The following is a 19215-nucleotide window of genomic DNA, read 5'->3' as shown; positions in this document are numbered from 1 at the left end:
AATCCTCTTAATTATAGGGCTTAATCAGTAATTGCCTGCGTGCTTTCCCCCTGCCCCAGCCCTGGTTTCCCTGGTAACTGATGAACCAACCTGACGTCATTTCCCCCTATAAGTGGTAGCCGCCTTCTCCCTTGAGTAGGGAATATGGCTGCTGTGTCCTGCCTCCTGTCTGCTCGACACAGTGGGGTGTCGCTCCAGGCCCTTTTGCTGCAGACATGTAAGATCCCCATCCAATAAACTGTTGATGTCTCTGTAGCTGTCTCTGGGTTCTTTCTTCAGTCTGGAAGCTGGGCAGCTACAAGGCTTGCAGGCCAATACCTTAGTTACGCTGCCTCTCATGCCTCAGGTTGTTGTGAGGATCAAATAGGGTTACCATCCAACTCAGGTAGTCTTGGAAAGTTCTGGGTTACCTGTTGTCCAGGTGAATTATTAAGTGCTCTCTTTTACTCTCAAAAGTAGTGTCAGGGCTTCCCTTGTGGCACAGTGGTTGAGAGTCTGCCTGCCGATGCAGGGGACACGGGTTCGTGCCCTGGTCTGGGAAGATCCCACATGCTGCGGAGCGGCTGGGCCCGTGAGCCGTGGCCGCTGAGCCTGCGCGTCTGGAGCCTGTGCTCTGCAACGGGAGAGGCCACAACAGTGAGAGGCCTGCGTACTGCAAAAAAAAAAAAAAAAAAAAAAAAGGAGTGTCATATCTTGGTTTGGGTTTATATCTTGATTTGGATATTTGCCATGTGAGGATTAAATTATTTTATGTAAAATACTAAGAACAATACCTGGCCCATGGAAGGCCCTCCATTAGGGTTAGCTGTTGCTACTTTTGCTACTTCTACTACTACCATCATCATTGCTGCCATCACCCACGGTCATCCCAAGTCCGGGAGGCTTAGAGCTGTGGGTTAACTCAGATTCTGCAAATGCATATCATGGGAGCCACCATGCCACATTTTCATAACCATATTAGATGTTTCTCATTATTGTGCTGTGACCAGTCTTTCCTATTTTGTGTCCTAGGCAGTCACTCTTAATTGATCAAACTTGATATATGAAATTAAAATTATTTGCCACACCTAATTTCATTGAATCTAACATTCCAATATATGGAGACTGAATTTAAGCTTAGCTTGTGGGTTTCTCCAGTTATATTGAAACTTATTTGATTCCTAAAAGTGATAATGAACTTTGGATCTCTTTAGACACCCTATATCCCTTTCCTGCAATACTCCTCTCTATTTCTCTATCATTTCTACCTCTAAATTTTAATTCATAATAGTTTCCTGTTCTCTACCTGTAATTTAATATTTCATCATAAAAGACTATCGAAATACTTTAGAAATGAACAAAATATAAATAAGGAGAAGGAGTGAGTTATAATAGGAGTTATAGCTGACACCTAAGATCCAAGACTTAGAAAAGCTTTTCTTTAAATATGATTTGTGTAACTGGTAGTGAAATTCATCTCGGGTTGGTTTTCCGTGGTATAAGGGACATCTCGTGGCTATATAGGTCTCTGCAGATTTACTAAAGGTGAAGTCACAGGTGTAAGTACTGGGGCTAAGGGCCATCACCTTGAAAGGGAGCCCCTATAAGGAGGTTGGCCTTGTTTGTTGCACGACTCTTTATTTTGAAATTAACCAAGGGTAAAGGAACCTGTTTAGAAAAAATTAATTTGAGTCCTAGCATTTCTGTCTATATTATTGTCAGTTTGAACCCAACTCTTTTCGCTGTCTTTTGCACAAGGCTGGAAATGATTATGTTATCGGGTACCCGCCAGCCTGGCATATTCTTCCTATACTTTCCTCACCTCTTCTGCTGGTTGCAGAGGCACTCTTTGGATCACTTTGAAAAGCCATCTGATTAGAGCCTTTATTAGGCTGGAAGCAGAGCTGCTTAGCAGGCTAGGCAAGAAATAGTTGATAATTGCTTCTGACAGGCAGATCCCCTTCTTAGAAAGTTGGGTGACCATCAGGAGGCCGTACATCTCTGGTCCACATGTAGTTTATATGAATGAATGGGCTTCACACTGTAAGAGGGTGAACTGCAAAGCCCCTATGTGAACTTGCCCTGTTAGCCTTAGATAGTCCTCCTGGAGCTTGTGCATTGGTCAGCACCTCTTGGTGTAGTCTGTCCCTGGCCATGGTTCTGAACTCACTGCTTTCATTTTTCTGGGCTGCATGGAATACTTGGCTTTCCTGATATGCTACTGTAGTTTCCAGCCAACTATGTTAGACATCTTGAAGGTTCTGTTTCATTGAGTCCTTTTATAGTAGTTCTCCCTTGCTCTTTTGCCTTTGGGCTTTTCATACAATTTTTCTTCAAAAGCTGTTTGGCATTACTCTTGTAATCTATATTCTTGCAGGGTAGTTGGTGGTGGCCAGAAGTTGCTAGCCATGGCCAAAGACTTCATTGTTGGGGATTCATTCTTGGTTTTTTGACTCTGGGTGCAGGGGATAAAAGGCTCTGAGGTATTGTTTCAAAATATGTTTTCTATGACAGTCCAGGCTACATGGTCGTAAAGAAGTGTACAGTAGTCTCCTAGCTGCTACAAGAGTGGGAGGCAGTGCTGGTGCTGAGCTTGGTCAGGCGGTCTCCCAGAGTACCCTGCTAGAATTCGTGATTGGGTTTTTTCACTGCTGCTTCTGTTAGTGTTTTGCCAAGACACAGGCTATTGACAGCTGCCACTCTAGGGTGCAGAACTTTCCATATTTATAGGCTTAAGACGTAAACACACTTCTTAAGCACGCACACTAGGGAAAACAACTATTCAATGGTTCTATCAGATTCTTTTTAACTGTGATACGTGAGCTTTCTACATTCTTGTCTCGTCACTGTTAAGCAGAATGAATGTAGAGGCTTCTTTCTGCATTTCAGTCCTCCTTGACCTAGAGGCATCAGGATGTAGACTTTGTGATCTTCCTTGCCCTTCCTCCTCTCCATTCTTCCACATCCTCCTAAAAACATATACTGACTTTGTGCCAGGCACTGGGATAGACCATGGGAGACAGACAATTACAGCACAACATGATAAATTCTGATAGCAGCTGGAATATGGAGCTTTGGGAGCAGAGGGAAGGAAATTAGCCATGAGTGGGAGTGAAATGGGCAAGAATGTTGGGAAAGGCTTCCAAAGTAGGTGATACCTCAACTATGCCTCTCATGGTGAGCAGTAGTTATTCAGATAGAGAATCCAAGTGAGGTTTATCCTGGGGTGTGGGGAGTGGTGGCAGTGGTTTATTGGAAGAACTGCAGAACTTAGCAAGGCTGGTGATGATGAGGAGGGGGCTAGGTCAGGAGGACTTCTATATAATGCTTCAAAGTTTGCATTTGATTCTGAAGTTGGTAGAAAACCATTGAAGGGTTCTAAGCAGGGGAGGGCATGTAATCCCCAGGGAAGAAAAAATAAGGTGATTAGAGTCTCTAGTCCTCAGAATAAAAATAACAGTAGGGCTTCCCTGGTGGTGCAGTGGTTGAGAGTCTGCCTGCTGATGCAGGGGACACGGGTTTGTGCCCCGGTCCGGGAAGATCCCACATGCCGCGGAGCGGCTGGGCCCGTGAGCCATGGCCGCTGAGCCTGCGCGTCCGGAGCCTGTGCTCCGCAACAGGAGAGGCCACAACAGTGAGAGGCCCGTGTACCACAAAAAACAAACAAACAAACAAAAAAACAGTAGATTCCTAGTGATTCAGGAAGGCACCTTTTAAATTTCGTCATCTTTCTAATGAAACCACTAAAGGCTTCCTGTCTACTCTAATGGTTCCTTTTTTCCCAATTGCATAATGACTATATTTTTAGAGCTTTTCATAATCAGGTACCACCTACTCATCTGATCTTAGTTCCTCTGCTTTGTGACATGTAACTTTCACTGTAGTCAGGTTGGTTCCCTCATCAAATATTCTAATACAGAAGGAAATGTAGGTATTCACTGGATAGGTCAGTGTAGTACTTAAGAAAATACAAGAATTTAGAGTGTATATTTGTTGAGCCTCAACTGTGTGGCAGACACTGGAGATGCGTTGGTTACGCCATCAGAAACACACAGGCTCTTTGTTTATAAAGTCTAGAAGACCATAACAGTGCCATTCCTAGAAAGCAGAGGGAAGAGAAATACAGTCTGGGTCAAGTTTCTGATTATAGGTCCTTGCATGTTCATTAACTGCAGTGACAGATATCTTGCTCCAATTCTGATATAAATTATAAAACATCCTCCAACATTTCTAAGCATGTTGGTACCAGAGATTATATCTCATGTTACTTTGTGTCCTCTATGGTCTAGAGCTAAAGTTATTTGGCACAGTTACAAGGATTTTGTTGTGTTTGTTTCCAATGTTTTTAGCTTACATTAAGTTAGCTTAATTAATATTCTTTTTTTAACATCTTTATCAGAGTGTAATTGCTTTACAGTGGTGTGTTAGTTTCTGCTTTATAACAAAGTGAATCAGCTATACATATACATATATCCCCATATATCCTCCCTCTTGCGTCTCCCTCCCACCTTCCCTATCCCACCCCTCTAGGTGGTCACAAAGCGCTGAGCTGATCTCCCTGTGATATGCGGCTGCTTCCCACTAGCTATCTATTTTACATTTGGTAGTGTATATATCTCCATGCTACTCTCTTACCTTGTCCCAGCTTACCCTTCCCTCTCCCTGTGTCCTCAAGTCCATTCTCTACATCTGTGTCTTTATTCCTGTCCTGACCCTAGGTTCTTCATAACCATTTTTTTTTTTAGATTCCATGTATATGTATGTTAGCATATGGTATTTGTTTTTCTCTTTCTGATTTACTTCACTCTTCGTAACAGACTTTAGATCCATCCACCTCACTACAAATAACTCAATTTCGTTTCCTTTTATGGCTGAGTAATATTCCATTGTATATATGTGCCACATCTTCTTTATCCATTCATCTGTCAATGGACACTTAAGTTGCTTCCATGTCCTGGCTATTGTAAATAGAGCTGCAATGAACATTGTGGTATATGACTCTTTTTAAATTATGTTTTTTTTTTCCAGGGTATAGGCCCAGTAATGGGATTGCTGAGTCATATGGTAGTTCTATTTTTAGTTTTTAGGGGAACCTCCATACTGTTCTCCATAGTGGCTGTATCAATTTACATTCCCACCAACAGTGCAAGAGGGTCTCCTTTTCTCCACATCCTCTCCAGCATTTGTTGTTTGTAGATTTTTTGATGATGGCCATTCTGACCGGTATGAGGTGATACCTCATTGTAGTATTGATGTGCATTTCTCTAATGATTAGTGATGTTGAGCATTCTTTCATGTGTTTGTTGGCAATCTGTATATCTTCTTTGGAGAAATGTCTATTTAGGTCTTCTGCCCATTTTTGGATTGGGTTGTTTGTTTTTTTGAAATTGAGCTGCATGAGCTGCTTGTAAATTTTGGAAATTCATCCTTTGTCAATTGCTTCATTTGCAAATATTTTCTCCCATTCTGAGGGTTGTCTTTTGGTCTTGTTTATGGTTTCCTTTGCTGTGCAAAAGCTTTTATGTTTCATTATGTCCCATTTGTTTATTTTTGTTTTTATTTCCATTTTTCTAGGAGGTGGGTCAAAAAGGATCTTGCTGTGATTTATGTCATACAGTGTTCTGCCTCTGATTTCCTCTAAGAATTTTATAGTGTCTTTCCTTACATTTAGGTCTCCAGTCCATTTTGAGTTTATTTTTGTGTGTGGTGTTAGGGGGTGTTCTAATTTCATTCTTTTACATGTAGCTGTCCAGTTTTCCCAGCACCACTTACTGAAGAGACTGTCTTTTCTCCACTGTGTATTCTTGCCTCCTTTATCAAAAATAAGGTGACCATACGTGTGTGGGTTTATCTCTGGGTTTTCTATCCTGTTCCATTGATCTATATTTCTGTTTTTGTGCCAGTACCATACTGTCTTGATTATTGTAGCTTTGTAGTGTAGTCTGAAGTCTGGGAGTCTGATTCCTCCAGCTACGTTTTTCTTTCTCAAGGTTGCTTTGGCTATTCAGGGTGTTTTGTGTTTCCATACAAATTGTGAAATTTTTGTTCTAGTTCTGTGAAAAATTCCATTGCTAGTTTGATACGGATTGCATTGAATCTGTAGATTGTTCTGGGTAGTATAGTCATTTTCACAATGTTGATTCTTCCAATCCAAGAACATGGTATATCTCTCCATCTGTTTGTATCAACTTTCATTTATTTCATCAGTGTCTTAGTTTTCTGCATACAGGTCTTTTTTCTCCTTAGGTAGGTTTATTCCTAGGTATTTTATTCTTTTTGTTGCAGTGGTAAATGGGAGTGTTTCCTTAATTTCTCATCATAAGTGTATAGGAATGCAGGAGATTTCTGTGCATTAATTTTGTATCCTGCCACTTTACCAGATTCCTTGATTAGCTCTAGTAGTTTTCTGGTGGCATCTTTAGGGTTCTCTTTGTATAGTATCATGTCAACTGCAAACAGTGACAGCTTTACTTCTTCTTTTCCCATTTGGATTCCTTTTATTTCCTTTTCTTCTCTGATTACTGTGGCTAAAACTTCCAAAACTATGTGGAATAATAGTGGTGAGAGTTGGCAACCTTCTCTTATTCCTAATCTTAGTGGAAATTGTTCAGTTTTTCACCATTGAGAGCGGTGCTGGTTGTGGGTTTGTCATATATGGCTTTTATTATGTTGAGCTAAGTTCCCTCCATGCCTACATTCTGGAGGGTTTTTATCATAAATGGGTGCTGAATTTTTTCAGAAGCTTTTTCTGCATCTATTGAGATGATCATATGGTTTTTCTCCTCCAATTTGTCAATATGGTGTATTACGTTGATTGATTTGCGTATACTGAAGAATCTTTGCATTCCTGGAATAAACCCCACTTGATCATGGTGTATGATCCTTTTAATGTGCTGTTGGATTCTGTCTGCTAGTATTTTGTTGAGGATTTTTGCATCTATGTTCATCTGTGATACTGGCCTGTAGTTTTCTTTCTTTGTGACATCTTTGTCTGGTTTTGGTAGCAGGGTGATGGTGGCCTCATAGAATGAGTTTGGGAGTGTTCCTCCATCTGCTGTATCTTGGAAGAGTTATAGAAGGATAGGTGTTAGCTCTTCTCTAAATGTTCGATAGAATTCGCCTGTGAAGCCATCTGGTTCTGGGCTTTTGTTTGTTGGAAGATTTTTAATCACAGTTTCAATTTCAGTGCTTGTGATTGGTCTATTTATATTTTCTGTTTCTTTCTGGTTCAGTCTCTGAAGGTTGTGCTTTTCTAAGAATTTGTCCATTTCTTCCATGTTGTCCATTTTATTGGCATATAGTTGTTTGTAGTAATCTCTCATGATGCTTTGTATTTCTGCAGTGTCAGTTGTTACTTCTCCTTTTTCATTTCTAATTCTGTTAATTGGAATCTTCTCCCTTTTTTTCTTGGTGTGTCTGGCTAATGGTTTGTCAATTTTGTTTATCTTCTCAAAGAACCAGCTTTTAGTTTTCTTGATTTTTGCTATTGTTTCCTTCATTTCTTTTTCACTTATTTCTGATCTGATCTTTTTGATTTCTTTCCTTCTGCTAATTTTGGGGTTTTTTTGTTCTTCTTTCGCTAATTGCTTTAAGTGTCGAGTTAGGTTGTTTATTTGAGATGTTTCCTGTTTCTCGAGATAGGATTGTGTTGCTATAAACTTCCCTCTTAGAACTGCCTTTGCTGCATCCCATAGGTTTTGGCTCATCGTGTTTTCATTGTCATTTGTTTCTAGGTATTTTTTAATTTCCTCTTTGATTTCTTCAGTGAGCTCTTGGTTATTTAGTAGCGTATTGTTTAGCTCCCATGTGTTTGTATTCTTTACAGTTTCTTTTTCCTGTAATTGATATGTAGTCTCATAACGTTGTGACTGGAAAAGATACTTGATAGGATTTCAATTTTCTTAAATTTACCAAGGCTTGATTTGTGACCCAAGATGAGATCTACCCTGGAGAATGTTCCATGAGCACTTGAGAAGAAAATGTATTCTGTTGTTTTTGGAAGGACTGTCCTATGAATGTCAATTAAGTCCATCTTTAATGTATTATTTAAAGCTTCTGTTTCCTTATTTATTTTCATTTTCGATGATCTGTCCATTGGTGAAAAGGGGTGTTAAAGTCCCCTACTATGATTGTGTTACTGTCGGTTTCCACTTTTATGACTGGCTGTTATCATCTGCCTTATGTATTGAGGTGCTCCTATGTTAGGTGCATAAATATTTACAATTGTTATATCTTCCTCTTTGATTGATCCCTTGATCATTATGTAGCGGCCTTCTTTGTCTCTTGTAATAGTCTTTATTTTAAAGTCTATTTTGTCTGATATGAGTATTGCTACTCCAGCTTTCTTTTGATTTGCACGGGATATCTTTTTCCATCCCCTCACTTTCAGTCTGTATGTGTCCCTAGGTCTGAAGTGCATCTCTTGTACACAGCATATATATGGGTCTTGTTTTTGTATCCATTCAGCCAGTCTGTGTCTTTTGGTTGGAGCATTTAATCCATTTACATTTAAGGTAATTATTGATATGTATGTTCCTGTTAGCATTTTCTTAATTGTTTTGGGTTTGTTATTGTAGGTCTTTTCCTTCTCTTGTGTTTCCTGCCTAGAGAAGTTCCTTTAGCATTTGTTGTAAAGCTGGTTTGGTGGTGCTGAATTCTCTTAGCTTTTGCTTGTCGGTAAAGGTTTTCATTTCTCCATGGAATCTGAATGAGATCCTTGCTGGGTAGAGTAATCTTGGTTGTAGGTTCTTCTCCTTCATCACTTTAAATATGTCCTGCCACTCCATTCTGGCTTGCAGATTTTCTGCTGAAAGATCAGCTGTTAACCTTATGGGGATTCCCTTGTATGTTATTTGTTGTTTTTCCCTTGCTGCTTTTAAAATTTTTTCTTTGTATTAAGTTTTTGATAGTTTGATTAATTTGTGTCTTGGCGCGTTTCCCCTTGGATTTATCCTGTATGGGACTCTCTGTGCTTCCTGGACTTGATTGACTCTTTCCTTTCCCATGGTAGGCAAGTGGTGTGTTTTGGGGTGTCTGTGACCTTATTATGATTTTAGGCAGCTTCTCTGCTAATGGGTGGAGTTGTGTTCCTGTCTTGCTAGTTTTTTGGCATAGAGTGTCCAGCACTGTAGCTTGCTGGTCATTGAGTGGAGCTGGTCTTAGCATTGAGATGGAGATGTGTGGGAGAGCTTTCGCCATTTGATATGACATGGAGCCGGGAGGTCTCTGGTTGACCTATGTCCTGAACTGAGCTTCCCAACCTAGAGCCACAGGACTGACACCTGGCCGGAGCACCAAGACCCTGTCAGCTACACGGAAAAAGAGAAAAAGGAAAAAGAAAATATATATCATTGCTCCCAAAGTCCACCTCCTCAATTTGAGATGATTCGTTGTCTATTCAGTTATTCCACAGATGCAGGGTACATCAGGTTGATTGTGGAGCTTTTATCCACTGCTTCTGAGGCTGCTGGGAGAGATTTCCCTTTCTCTTCTTTGTTCGCACAGCTCCCAGGGGCTCAGCTTTGGATTTGGCTCCGCCTCTGCATGTAGGTCGCCTGAGGGCGTCTGTTCTTTGCTCAGACAGGACGGGGTTAAAGGAGCCGCTGATTCGGGGGCTCTGGCTCACTCAGGCCATGGGGAGGGAGGGGCACGGAGTGTGGGGCGGGCCTGCGGCGGCAGAGGCCAGCATGACGTTGCACCAGCCTGAGGCGCGCCATGCGTTCTCCCGGTGAAGTTGTCCCTGGATCCCGGGACCCTGGCAGTGGCGGGCTGCACAGGATCCCGGGAGGGACGGTTTGGATAGTGACCTGTGCTTGCACACAGGCTTCTTGATGGCTGCAGCAGCAGCCTTAGCATCCCATGCCTGTCTCTGGGGTCTGTGCTGATAGCCGTGGCTCACGCCTATCTCTGGAAGTCTTTTTGGCAGTGCTCTGAATCCCCTCTCCTGGTGCACTCTGAAACAATGGTCTCTTGCCTCTTAGGCAGATCCAGACCTTTTCCTGGACTCATTCCCAGCTAGCTGTGGCGCACTAGCCCCCTTCAGGCTCTCTTCATGCAGCCAACCCCAGTCCTCTCCCTGGGATCTGACCTCCGAAGCCCGAGCCTCAGCTCCCAGCCCCTGCCCGCCCCAGCGGGTGAGCAGACAAGCCTCTCGGGCTGGTGAGTGCAGGTTGGCACTGATCCTCTGTGCGGGAATCTCTCCGCTTTGCCCTCCGCACCCCTGTGGCTGCGCTCTCCTCTGTGGCTCTGAATCTTACCCCCTATCTCCACCAGTGAAGGGCTTCCTAGTGTGTGGAAACCTTTCCTCCTTCACAGCTCCCTCCCAGAGGTGCAGGTCCCGTCCCTATTCTTTTGTCTCTGTTTTTTCTTTTTTCTTTTGCTCTACCCAGGTACGTGGGAAGTTTCTTGCCTTTTGGTAAGGTTGAGGTCTTCTCCCAGCGTTCAGTAGGTGTTCTGTAGGAGTTTTTCCATGTGTAGATGTATTTCTGTTGTATTTGTGGGGAGGAAGGTGATCTCCGCGTCTTGCTCTTCCACCATCTTGAAGGTCTCCTAATATTATTTTTTTATTTTTTTATTTTTTTGCGGTACGCGGGCCTCTCACCATTGTGGCCTCTTCCCTTGTGGAGCACAGGCTCCGGACGCGCAGGCTCAGTGGCCATGGCTCACGGGCCTAGCCGCTCCGCGGCATGTGGGATCCTCCCGTACCAGGGCATGAACCCATGTCCCCTGCATTGGCAGGCGGACTCTCAACCACTGCGCCACCAGGCAAGCCCTCTCCTCATATTCTTAATTTACATTAAGTTGGCTTTTGTGTTAGAGGATAGCCAGAGTGGAGATAAGATTCACTGCGAGTTCCAGCTCTGGGACTGGTGGTAACCTTATAGAGCAGTACGTTGAGAATTCTGAGGCTTCATCTGGGTTTAATGAGAAAGGGAGTAGAATAGAATTACATCAATTCACAGTGGATTCCATCATTTAGGAAGGAAGAGTAGAGAAATGTATTTGCCCATATGGCTCTAAGAGGTGGGAGAGTTTTCTATCTAGGTGTGGCTAAAAGGATCACCTGGAAATCTTCTCTAAATTATCTGGAAACTTTTTCAGTATTTGTTAAGGCCGGTCTTGGAGAACTATGGCCCATACATGCGCATTCATCTCTTATTTCTTTGCCTGGTTCTGGTTATGCCAAGTCTGTGGTTCATTAATTTAGGAAAAGCTTAGCAGGCTCTGTGAGGATGATGCAGCCTGAACTGACACATCTTATCTCCTGTGACAGACTGAACCTTGACAGTATCCTAAATACCCCACAAATTGGATTGGTTGAAAATTTTTTCTACAAGATACATAGCCATATGTTCTTAATCAGCCTTTTTAGCTGAATAAAAGTCCTAAGAAAGTTCTTCTTGAGAAGAATAAAGTTGAGACTTTCATGATGCCAAAGGTTGGAAGTCTTAAACTTCTTAGTGTTTCTGTCTGTAGTTGAGCACAGACTTACCTGATCATTGCTTTCTCACAAAGAATCCATCAAAATAAACGTTTGTCTAAGTCTTGTGGTCTTGCGTGTAAGTGATAATGACTTGCATCATTAGTGAGGCTCTTGGACTGGCACCCATCGCCCTGGGTTTATGAGGTTAGAGTAACTGGCTGGTCCATAGTGCTTGCTTGTGTGCTGTCTCTCTCTGGACTGCTTGCATGGCCAGGTGATAGATGGCTTTCTTTCTTTTTTTTTTAAAATGAGGAAGGGACTGAGGACTTGGCTGGTTCAACTTCAGTTCTCAAGTTTGTCTGGATCGTTCCTACTACTGCTTGCTTTCTGTCCCTTTTAGCTTTGCCTACCACTCTCTTACAAATTAAACCATAGATCAGAAACTATCAACTGGTAGTCTTTGGTGAGACCCAGCTTTCAGATATGTTTTGTTTGACCCACAGAATGTTGGATCACACAGCCTTTTTAAAATTTAATTAATTGCCAACATTTCTACTACTGGTTTCAACTTTACCTGGAGTCTTTTTGGCCTTTATCTTGAGCCCTAGAACTTAGACACTTTTGGCTCCTGCCTTGCAAGTCTGAAACTCAATTCCCATTTTCTATTTCTGGTGCTTAGTTTTCATCTTTGGCAGATCCTGACCACTGTGAACAGAATATAAAGCATGAAAAGGGTGGTGTCCCTGCTATGCAGCAGTGGGGACTCTGGGCCCCAGGTTGGATGTCAGCTGTAGCTCATCAGGCAGAGTTAGTTTACTGATCCCTGTTAGAAAGACCAGAGATGTAGATGTGGCTCCAGCCATGCCAAATATTAGCTTCTTCTGACTTTGGAAGCTAGGGGGACCATCTGCTGCCCCACTTGTGCTTGAACTTCACTGTTGGAATTTGGTCAGTGGAGCACTGTGATAGATGATGATGTTAATGCTAATGAATCCTAAGTCTGTGCAAGGGCATGGTGTGTGTATGAGAGACAGAATAGCTACCATTAGGCATTTTCACATATTATAAATGCCACATTAGGCGATTATATAATTTTTAATTCTTATTTTAACTTCAGAATTTGTTAAATCCAGAGTCTGTCACGAGTCTCTCGAGCTGACAGCTGGCTTAGAACTTAGCCTCTGAGGCAATCTTTCCATTCTAATGACTCCATGCCAGGCTATCCTGTCTGGTGATCTAGTTATGGCTTCTCAAAGAGAATAACAAAATTAATCGTGATAACTACCATTTATTGACTGCTTATGAAGTGCCAGGAGCTGCTAAAGTACCTTTACATATGATCATATTATCTCATTTATTTCTTAAAACCCTGTGAAGTGAGACTTGTTACCTGTAGTCTACAGGTGAAGAACCTGAGGCTGAGGCACCTTAACTGTTGTCCAAAGGGTGGAGCAGAGCTCAGACCCCACTTAGGGTGGCTGTGAAGTCCGTGATCTTAACCACTACCCTGTGCTGCCACTTGAGCCCAATGTCTAATTTAATGAAGATTCAAGCATTTATTAAGCACCTGTACAACTAGGTGCTGTTTCAGATTTTAAAAGCTGTAATGTGTATTGTTTGCTAATAAGGTGTTTGAGGTTTGCTTAAAAGATGAGACCTGTGCTTATTCAAAGATAACAAGGTTGAGTGTTTTGAGTGACAAATGAGTGGAGCCGATAATTCATAGGAAAGAAAATCACAGCCGACCAGAGTCATCAGTTGCCTGAAGGACGGAGGGGAAGTGGTGGAGAGAAAGTAGGATGTGTGATTCTGTGGCAACCCCAGAAGCAAGATTCTTTCACAGGGCCTCTTATTTATTTACCCTGAGTAGGAATGTCACATGATAAGAAGATTAGCGCCGCCCCCCCTGCAAAATCTATCGAGAAGCTGCACCATCCTGTAAGCTGAAGAGAATAGGCTCATTTTGTTATTATCTATTGTCAATGGATTAAGTTGGGGTGGGGAACAAATCTTTGTCTTTTGCTTGTTGTATGTAAACTGCTCCACACACAGGTATAAAGTTGAAAGGCTTTATTGGGATTTGTTGTCAACACTGTTCCACATCAAGGCCCCCTGACACTGGCTTTTTGCCACCGTTCTGTTTCGTCTGGCCTAGATACTCCAGAGAATGTCCCCCAGTGTCCTGACTTCAGATATCCTCCACTGACCTGGATCAGGTGCTCAGACATCAGGTCACAGGCCTGTAAATCATGGTCCCATAAGCCGACATGGTGGTTTTTATTGAAATTGCCCTATGTGCAGACACATAGAGGATTAAAGGCGCTTTAAAAACAAGAGAAAGGAAAGGCCACGTGGTAAACCTTCTCTTCCTGGACAGAAGAAACAGTACTAAGAGGGCATCTGGACACTGCGGGGCACACACACTCCCCCCATTCCTTCCGGATCCCTTGCTGAAGTGCATAGGAATGTGGCATTTACAGCAGAATTTGTGGACATAATGTTCTCAGAAAGCTGAGAACAAGGTGTCCTGGGATAAGATGGAAGAGGGAGAAAAATACTCCTGTGAACTGGGACTGTCTCTCCCCCTTAGATTCACTCTCATGGACCTGCTATATGCCTCGAGCGCCATGGAAGAGTTTAACACGAAAAAGCACATCTTGTAGATTAGAACAGCCTCTCCTTTTCAAACCAGGCTTAGTGGTTTGGCCAGTAAGGCAGACAGCTTCATCATAGGCAGGCAATGTGAGAATTCTAAGTTTATCAAATGGTGGGCATCAGTAAGAACCAGAGTCGTCAGAGAGGTCCTGGAATGAGTTTGGATATAGATCCTGGTGAAGGGGCACCATTAGAGGCTGGAGACCAGAGGAAGGCACTGTAGGCTGGGAAACCTACAAGGTGAGCAAGTATGTAGAAGTTCTAATACTGAGTTCACACAGAGGCCTCCAAGTTGCCTTGGAGTGGGGAGTAGTAGGGATCCCATAGAGAGGAGAGACCAGGTATGAAGGGCTTAACACCTCTGCACGGAGCTGGGTGTGTTTTATGTGCCTGACTTAAGAGGTTTATGCTTTGTGGGTAGGCATGTGCTACCAGAGAGCTTAGAAATTGCCACCTCTGGAGGATGGCCTTGCCCCCGTGCAGTCAGAGAGATCTGGCTTCAAGTCCTGGTTATGCCCTTAAGGGGCTATATGATCTTGGGCAAGTGCCGATCACCTCTGAGCTTCTTTTCTGCAAAATGATGCTGATGCTTCCTATTTCACTTCCTTAATTTGGATGATATACATTCGAGTTTTATTAAGTGTCTGGTACATAGTAGGCTCTCAATAGGTGGTAGCTGTTTTCATTGTATTGTTCGTGTTGTCAGGGCTTGTCTTACTCCTGGTATTGTTCCTGTGTGCCTCTGTATCAAAGATTAGGGAGACATACAAGAGTAGCTGTTCCAAGAGAGTCTGTCTTAACCCTGAGACTCAGTCCTCAGCTGTTTTACTGTCTGGCCTTCTAAGCATGAGCTGCAAGTCCAAACAGCAGCTTTTACAAGCCCATGGTTGGGGTGGTCAGATGTGCTTGTCACTCTCTTGACTCTGCCTCTGTGCCTCCCAGGTTGTGTGTCATCTCCCGCGGGGAGCTGTTACCACTCTGTCTTAATTGCTCCTTGTTGGGGCCATTGTCAGCCAAGGCTGCTTTCTGTCACTTGCTGCCACATCTCTTCCTAGTTCAGTCATCGGGTGCGGGGGGATGGGGGGAAGCGTTCACTTAGATGAAAGTCTGAATTTATGGAAAATACTATACCAGATACTAATTTGCCTTGTAAGGGGGTCCAGCAGGGTTTCTTGCCACGACGCTCTGCCCAAAGTACTACTACACTTCTTCATGGCCATGCCGTGGTCTTGCACTGGGCAGGGGGGTAGGGAGGGAAGGTGAAGATGCCAGCCATGGAATTTCTCAACTGAGTATCACTGGGCTACAAGACCCCTGCCCTCCTATCCCTTTCTTATTGGTAGGAGAAGAGCATCAGTCCAGGCCCCTGTCAGTTTCCACCAGTACCCCAGTACTGCTGGAAACCAAGGTATACTATTGCTTGTTCGTAGGTTTGTGTACCATTGAGGATTTTCTGTGTTCTATCATGTATAATATCCCATTTCATCTCGATAACTGCCTGGGGGGTGGGGAAGGGAGTAGTTTCTAGAATAGGTATTGAGTCGCCTGCCTTTGGAAATAAATAAAATGGGACTCAAAGAGGTTATCCAGTCGTCAGTGGGAAAGGTGTGGAAACTGCATATAAATAGACAAGTAATTTCAGGGCCGTGGAGTAGATAGAGAGCTCATTTTCAAATAGCTTCTGAGAGAAGTCTTTGTCTGGCAGTTTCTGGCCCGGATTCTCTTGTCTGTCTCTCCAGAAATCTGCATTGTAGTTATTCACTGTGTGTCCCAGTCTTGGTCATATACCCATTTCACGGAAGAGTTCCTCCTCATAGGACGCTGCATCCTTTTAAAAGGCCTTTTTCTTTTTATCCTTCTGCCTCCTGTAGGGATGTTTGAGCTCTTTCTTCACTTATAGTTCAACGAAGCCAAGCCTTAGTCTGTCCCTTTGGGATGAGCTATTGTTCTACATTAATAATTAACCTTTACAAGAGCTCTGGTCATAGGCATTTAACCCAGATTCAGAGAAAGTTGAAGTTTGGTTATGACAGAGAGATCTCACATGTTGGGGAGTGGGAGTTAGAAGGGGAGAAGCTGTCGGTCATTGACCTTTTATTGTTTGTTTTCTCGTTTAGTCACTTGAGTGTTTGCCTAAGGATCTTGCAGTTTTTCCCCTTTGCACACGGTCAGTCCAGGAGAGCTAAGATGAGAAATTTAGTTCTTGAATTGGGAAGATGAATATGCATGATTTTCTATGTATTATTAAAGATGAGCTTCACGGGTGCTGGTAGTAACTGTTGTTGTTCTGAGTGTCCACAAGTGGTAAAGCACGTGGACTCCGGAGGCTAACTCCTGGGTTCAAGTCCTGCTCTGCCAGTTACTGGCCGTGTGACCATGGGCTGGTTCCTTAACTACTCTCCATGTCTGTTTCTGCATCTGTAAAATGGGGGAATGATGGTAGGTATCTCAAATGGGTGTTGTCAGGATCTAATGGGCTGCTAGGCTTCAGATCCTTAGCGCAGTGCCTGGTAGTAGGTGCTCAGTAAATATTAGCATTGTTATTATTTTCAGTGTTATTGACTATGGTTACACCCATGGTGAAGGTCATCTAGTAGGTGAGACATTTTCAATTCTTTGTTGTTAGTTAGATATTAAAAGGCAAATATCTCTGCTTGCTTCTCTCCTGGTGTTGGAGAGAAGGGAAGCAGTTCTACAGCTGGATGTTAGGGATTAAATAGTATATACTGGAATGACTCATCCAATTAACTTTTTATCACTGAGATGGATTGTAAGACTTTAGCACTTAAGTCTTGTTACTTTATTAAAAAAGGAGAGGATAAGACAACCTTCTCTGTGGAAGGGATAAAATGAGTTAACAGCCACGACAGCCACCCCCAAATAGCTGAGATTTTTATGCCCATACCATGTGCCACTTCTAAGTTCTTTGCGTGTATTAACTCATTTCATCCTTAAGAAATAGTCTACTCCTATATTCGCATTTTCAGAGGAGGAAGCAGACCCAAGTAAGTTAAATAACTTTGAAGTTCACACAGCTTAGAAGTAGTGGATGTGGGATTTGAACCTAAATGGGGGTCCTCATCTAGAATTTGAATAAGACAATGTGAAGGACCTAGCAACGTGGTTTGCATAACCAATACTCAAATGCTAGCCCCTTTGCCTTCTGTTTTTGCTTGTTTATTATTATAGTATGGATGTGACATTGCATGGAGATCAGAGGACCAAGACCCATCCAAGGTTACTGCATCAAAATTCGGTTCTAGTAACAGCAAAACCTTTTAGAAATTCTGATCTTGGGGAACAAGTTTAATCCCTGCTTTTATATGGATTATACCAGGTTTAGAAAGTCATAATAGGTTTTAAAAAAATGTTTTAGGGTGTTTCATTCTCTCACTGTGTGTATATAGATGACATGTGCAATTGTGCAAAAAAAAATACAGATCTCCTTCTCCACCAACGCTTAACACTCAATAATCTTCTTTAAAAAGAAAAACAATACAACAGGGTAGAGTGAAAAGTAAGTCTCCCTCCACTCCTGAATATTAATCCCACAAATCCTCTCCCCAGTGACGATTTTATAGCTTCTCGTGTTTCCTTCCAAAAATGTTTTATGCATTTACAAGCATATATACATGTAACACACACTTCCCAACACACACACTCTTTGCACAATGATAGCATAATGCACGCTGTCCTGTTCCTTACTAATTTCACTTAATGTTACTCAGAGTATCTGTGTCAAAACTGGGAGCACTACCTTGTTTATTAGGGCTGCATAATGTTCCATTTTAAAGATGGGCCAGTCTGTTACTGCTGGTCATTTAGGTTGTTTCTGGTCTTTTACTGAGGACATTTCAGTAAATATCTCTGTAGGTAAGTATTTGTGTCTGTACAGCTCAGTCTCTTTTGATTCCTACTTGCAAGCTTATATTGTTTAACTTTCTGACAATGCAAAAAATTGGCCAGAAGGAAACAGACGAAAGGAATATAATGGAAATGCAGGGGCTTATTCAGGGCTTGTGGGCACCTCAGAGGTCTGTGCCGATGCTTTTTCAAGTGCTGTATCTCATGTTTCTCATTGTTTCAGACTGTTGTGTCCTGAAGCTTCATTTCGGGCCTTTTCCCTGGGTGCCCAGTGAGCGATGGATGGTTACTGTTTGCAAGATTGATTCATGTAGCACTTGTCTGGCTTTTGACAGGTTGTTTATAAGAATAATGACATCCGTCTGGAGCTGTCTCGCTTGGCCAGAATTGGGGACACCAAGATGAAAATCTACGGTGAGGTTGTATTCAAGTGTGAGAATGTGGCCACACTGGACCCCATCAACTTTGAGACCCCGGAGGCTTACATCAGCTTGCCCAAATGGAACACCAAACGCATGGGCTCTATCTCCTTTGACTTTCGCACCACTGAGCCCAACGGCCTGATCCTCTTCACTCACGGCAAGCCCCAAGAGAGGAAGGATGCTCGGAGCCAGAAGAACACCAAGGTGGACTTCTTTGCCGTGGAACTCCTCGATGGCAACCTGTACCTACTGCTTGACATGGGCTCAGGCACCATTAAAGTGAAAGCCACTCAGAAGAAAGCCAACGATGGGGAATGGTACCATGTGGACATTCAGCGAGATGGCAGATCAGGTAGGAAGAAGCAGGGTGTGTGACTGAGACTAGGGGAAAGCTTCTGCTTCCTTATATTTTTTTATTTTAGTTTTTGTGACTTGTGTGCTTGTTGATTCTTTTGCTTTTCTCCTTAATGCTTGTTATATGATTGTGTAAGATTATGTTTCTGAACCAGACACCTGTCTCATCGATGGCTGACATTCTCCTCATCTCCCCTGTCACTCACTGCACAATGGTCTCAGCGATACCTCCAAGATCCTGGGGCTAAGGATGTTTTTACAAGCAGCATTTCCGCTGCTACCAAAGTGACTGTCATGTCACTTGTGTGATGGGTTTTTTCCCTCTTTTTTCTCCTTTTTCCATCACCATGGAAACCAATTGTGACATCACAGATGCTGCATTGTGTGATTACTCTGTAGGATAAGCTGCACTGTGCGAGAGTTTATGCAGTGAAACACCCTTCAGTAATTGGCAAGAGTCATATTGCAGGGAAAAATTATGACAAGAAAGGAAAAGGCAAATTGATTTTTCCTAAAGTC

At 42.8% G+C, this 19215-nt stretch overlaps 1 protein-coding gene across 8 annotated transcripts in view; it reads left to right on the top strand.

Moving 5' to 3' along the window:
• NRXN3 (neurexin 3) overlaps nt 1-19215 on the top strand; it is a 1619945-nt gene that overhangs the window by 463383 nt on the left and 1137347 nt on the right. For all 8 annotated transcript variants that reach the window (XM_065871334.1, XM_065871333.1, XM_065871337.1 and 5 more), the window contains one exon: nt 18256-18694. In XM_065871334.1, coding sequence (XP_065727406.1) covers nt 18256-18694 — 439 coding nt within the window. The remainder of the gene's footprint in view (nt 1-18255; nt 18695-19215) is intronic.

The sequence above is a fragment of the Phocoena phocoena genome, chromosome 2 (genome assembly GCF_963924675.1).
Source record: "Phocoena phocoena chromosome 2, mPhoPho1.1, whole genome shotgun sequence".
In the NCBI taxonomy this organism is placed as follows: Eukaryota; Metazoa; Chordata; class Mammalia; order Artiodactyla; family Phocoenidae; genus Phocoena; species Phocoena phocoena.
The sequence above is the reverse complement of the archived record's forward strand: the minus strand, read 5'-3'. Positions and strand labels throughout refer to the sequence as shown.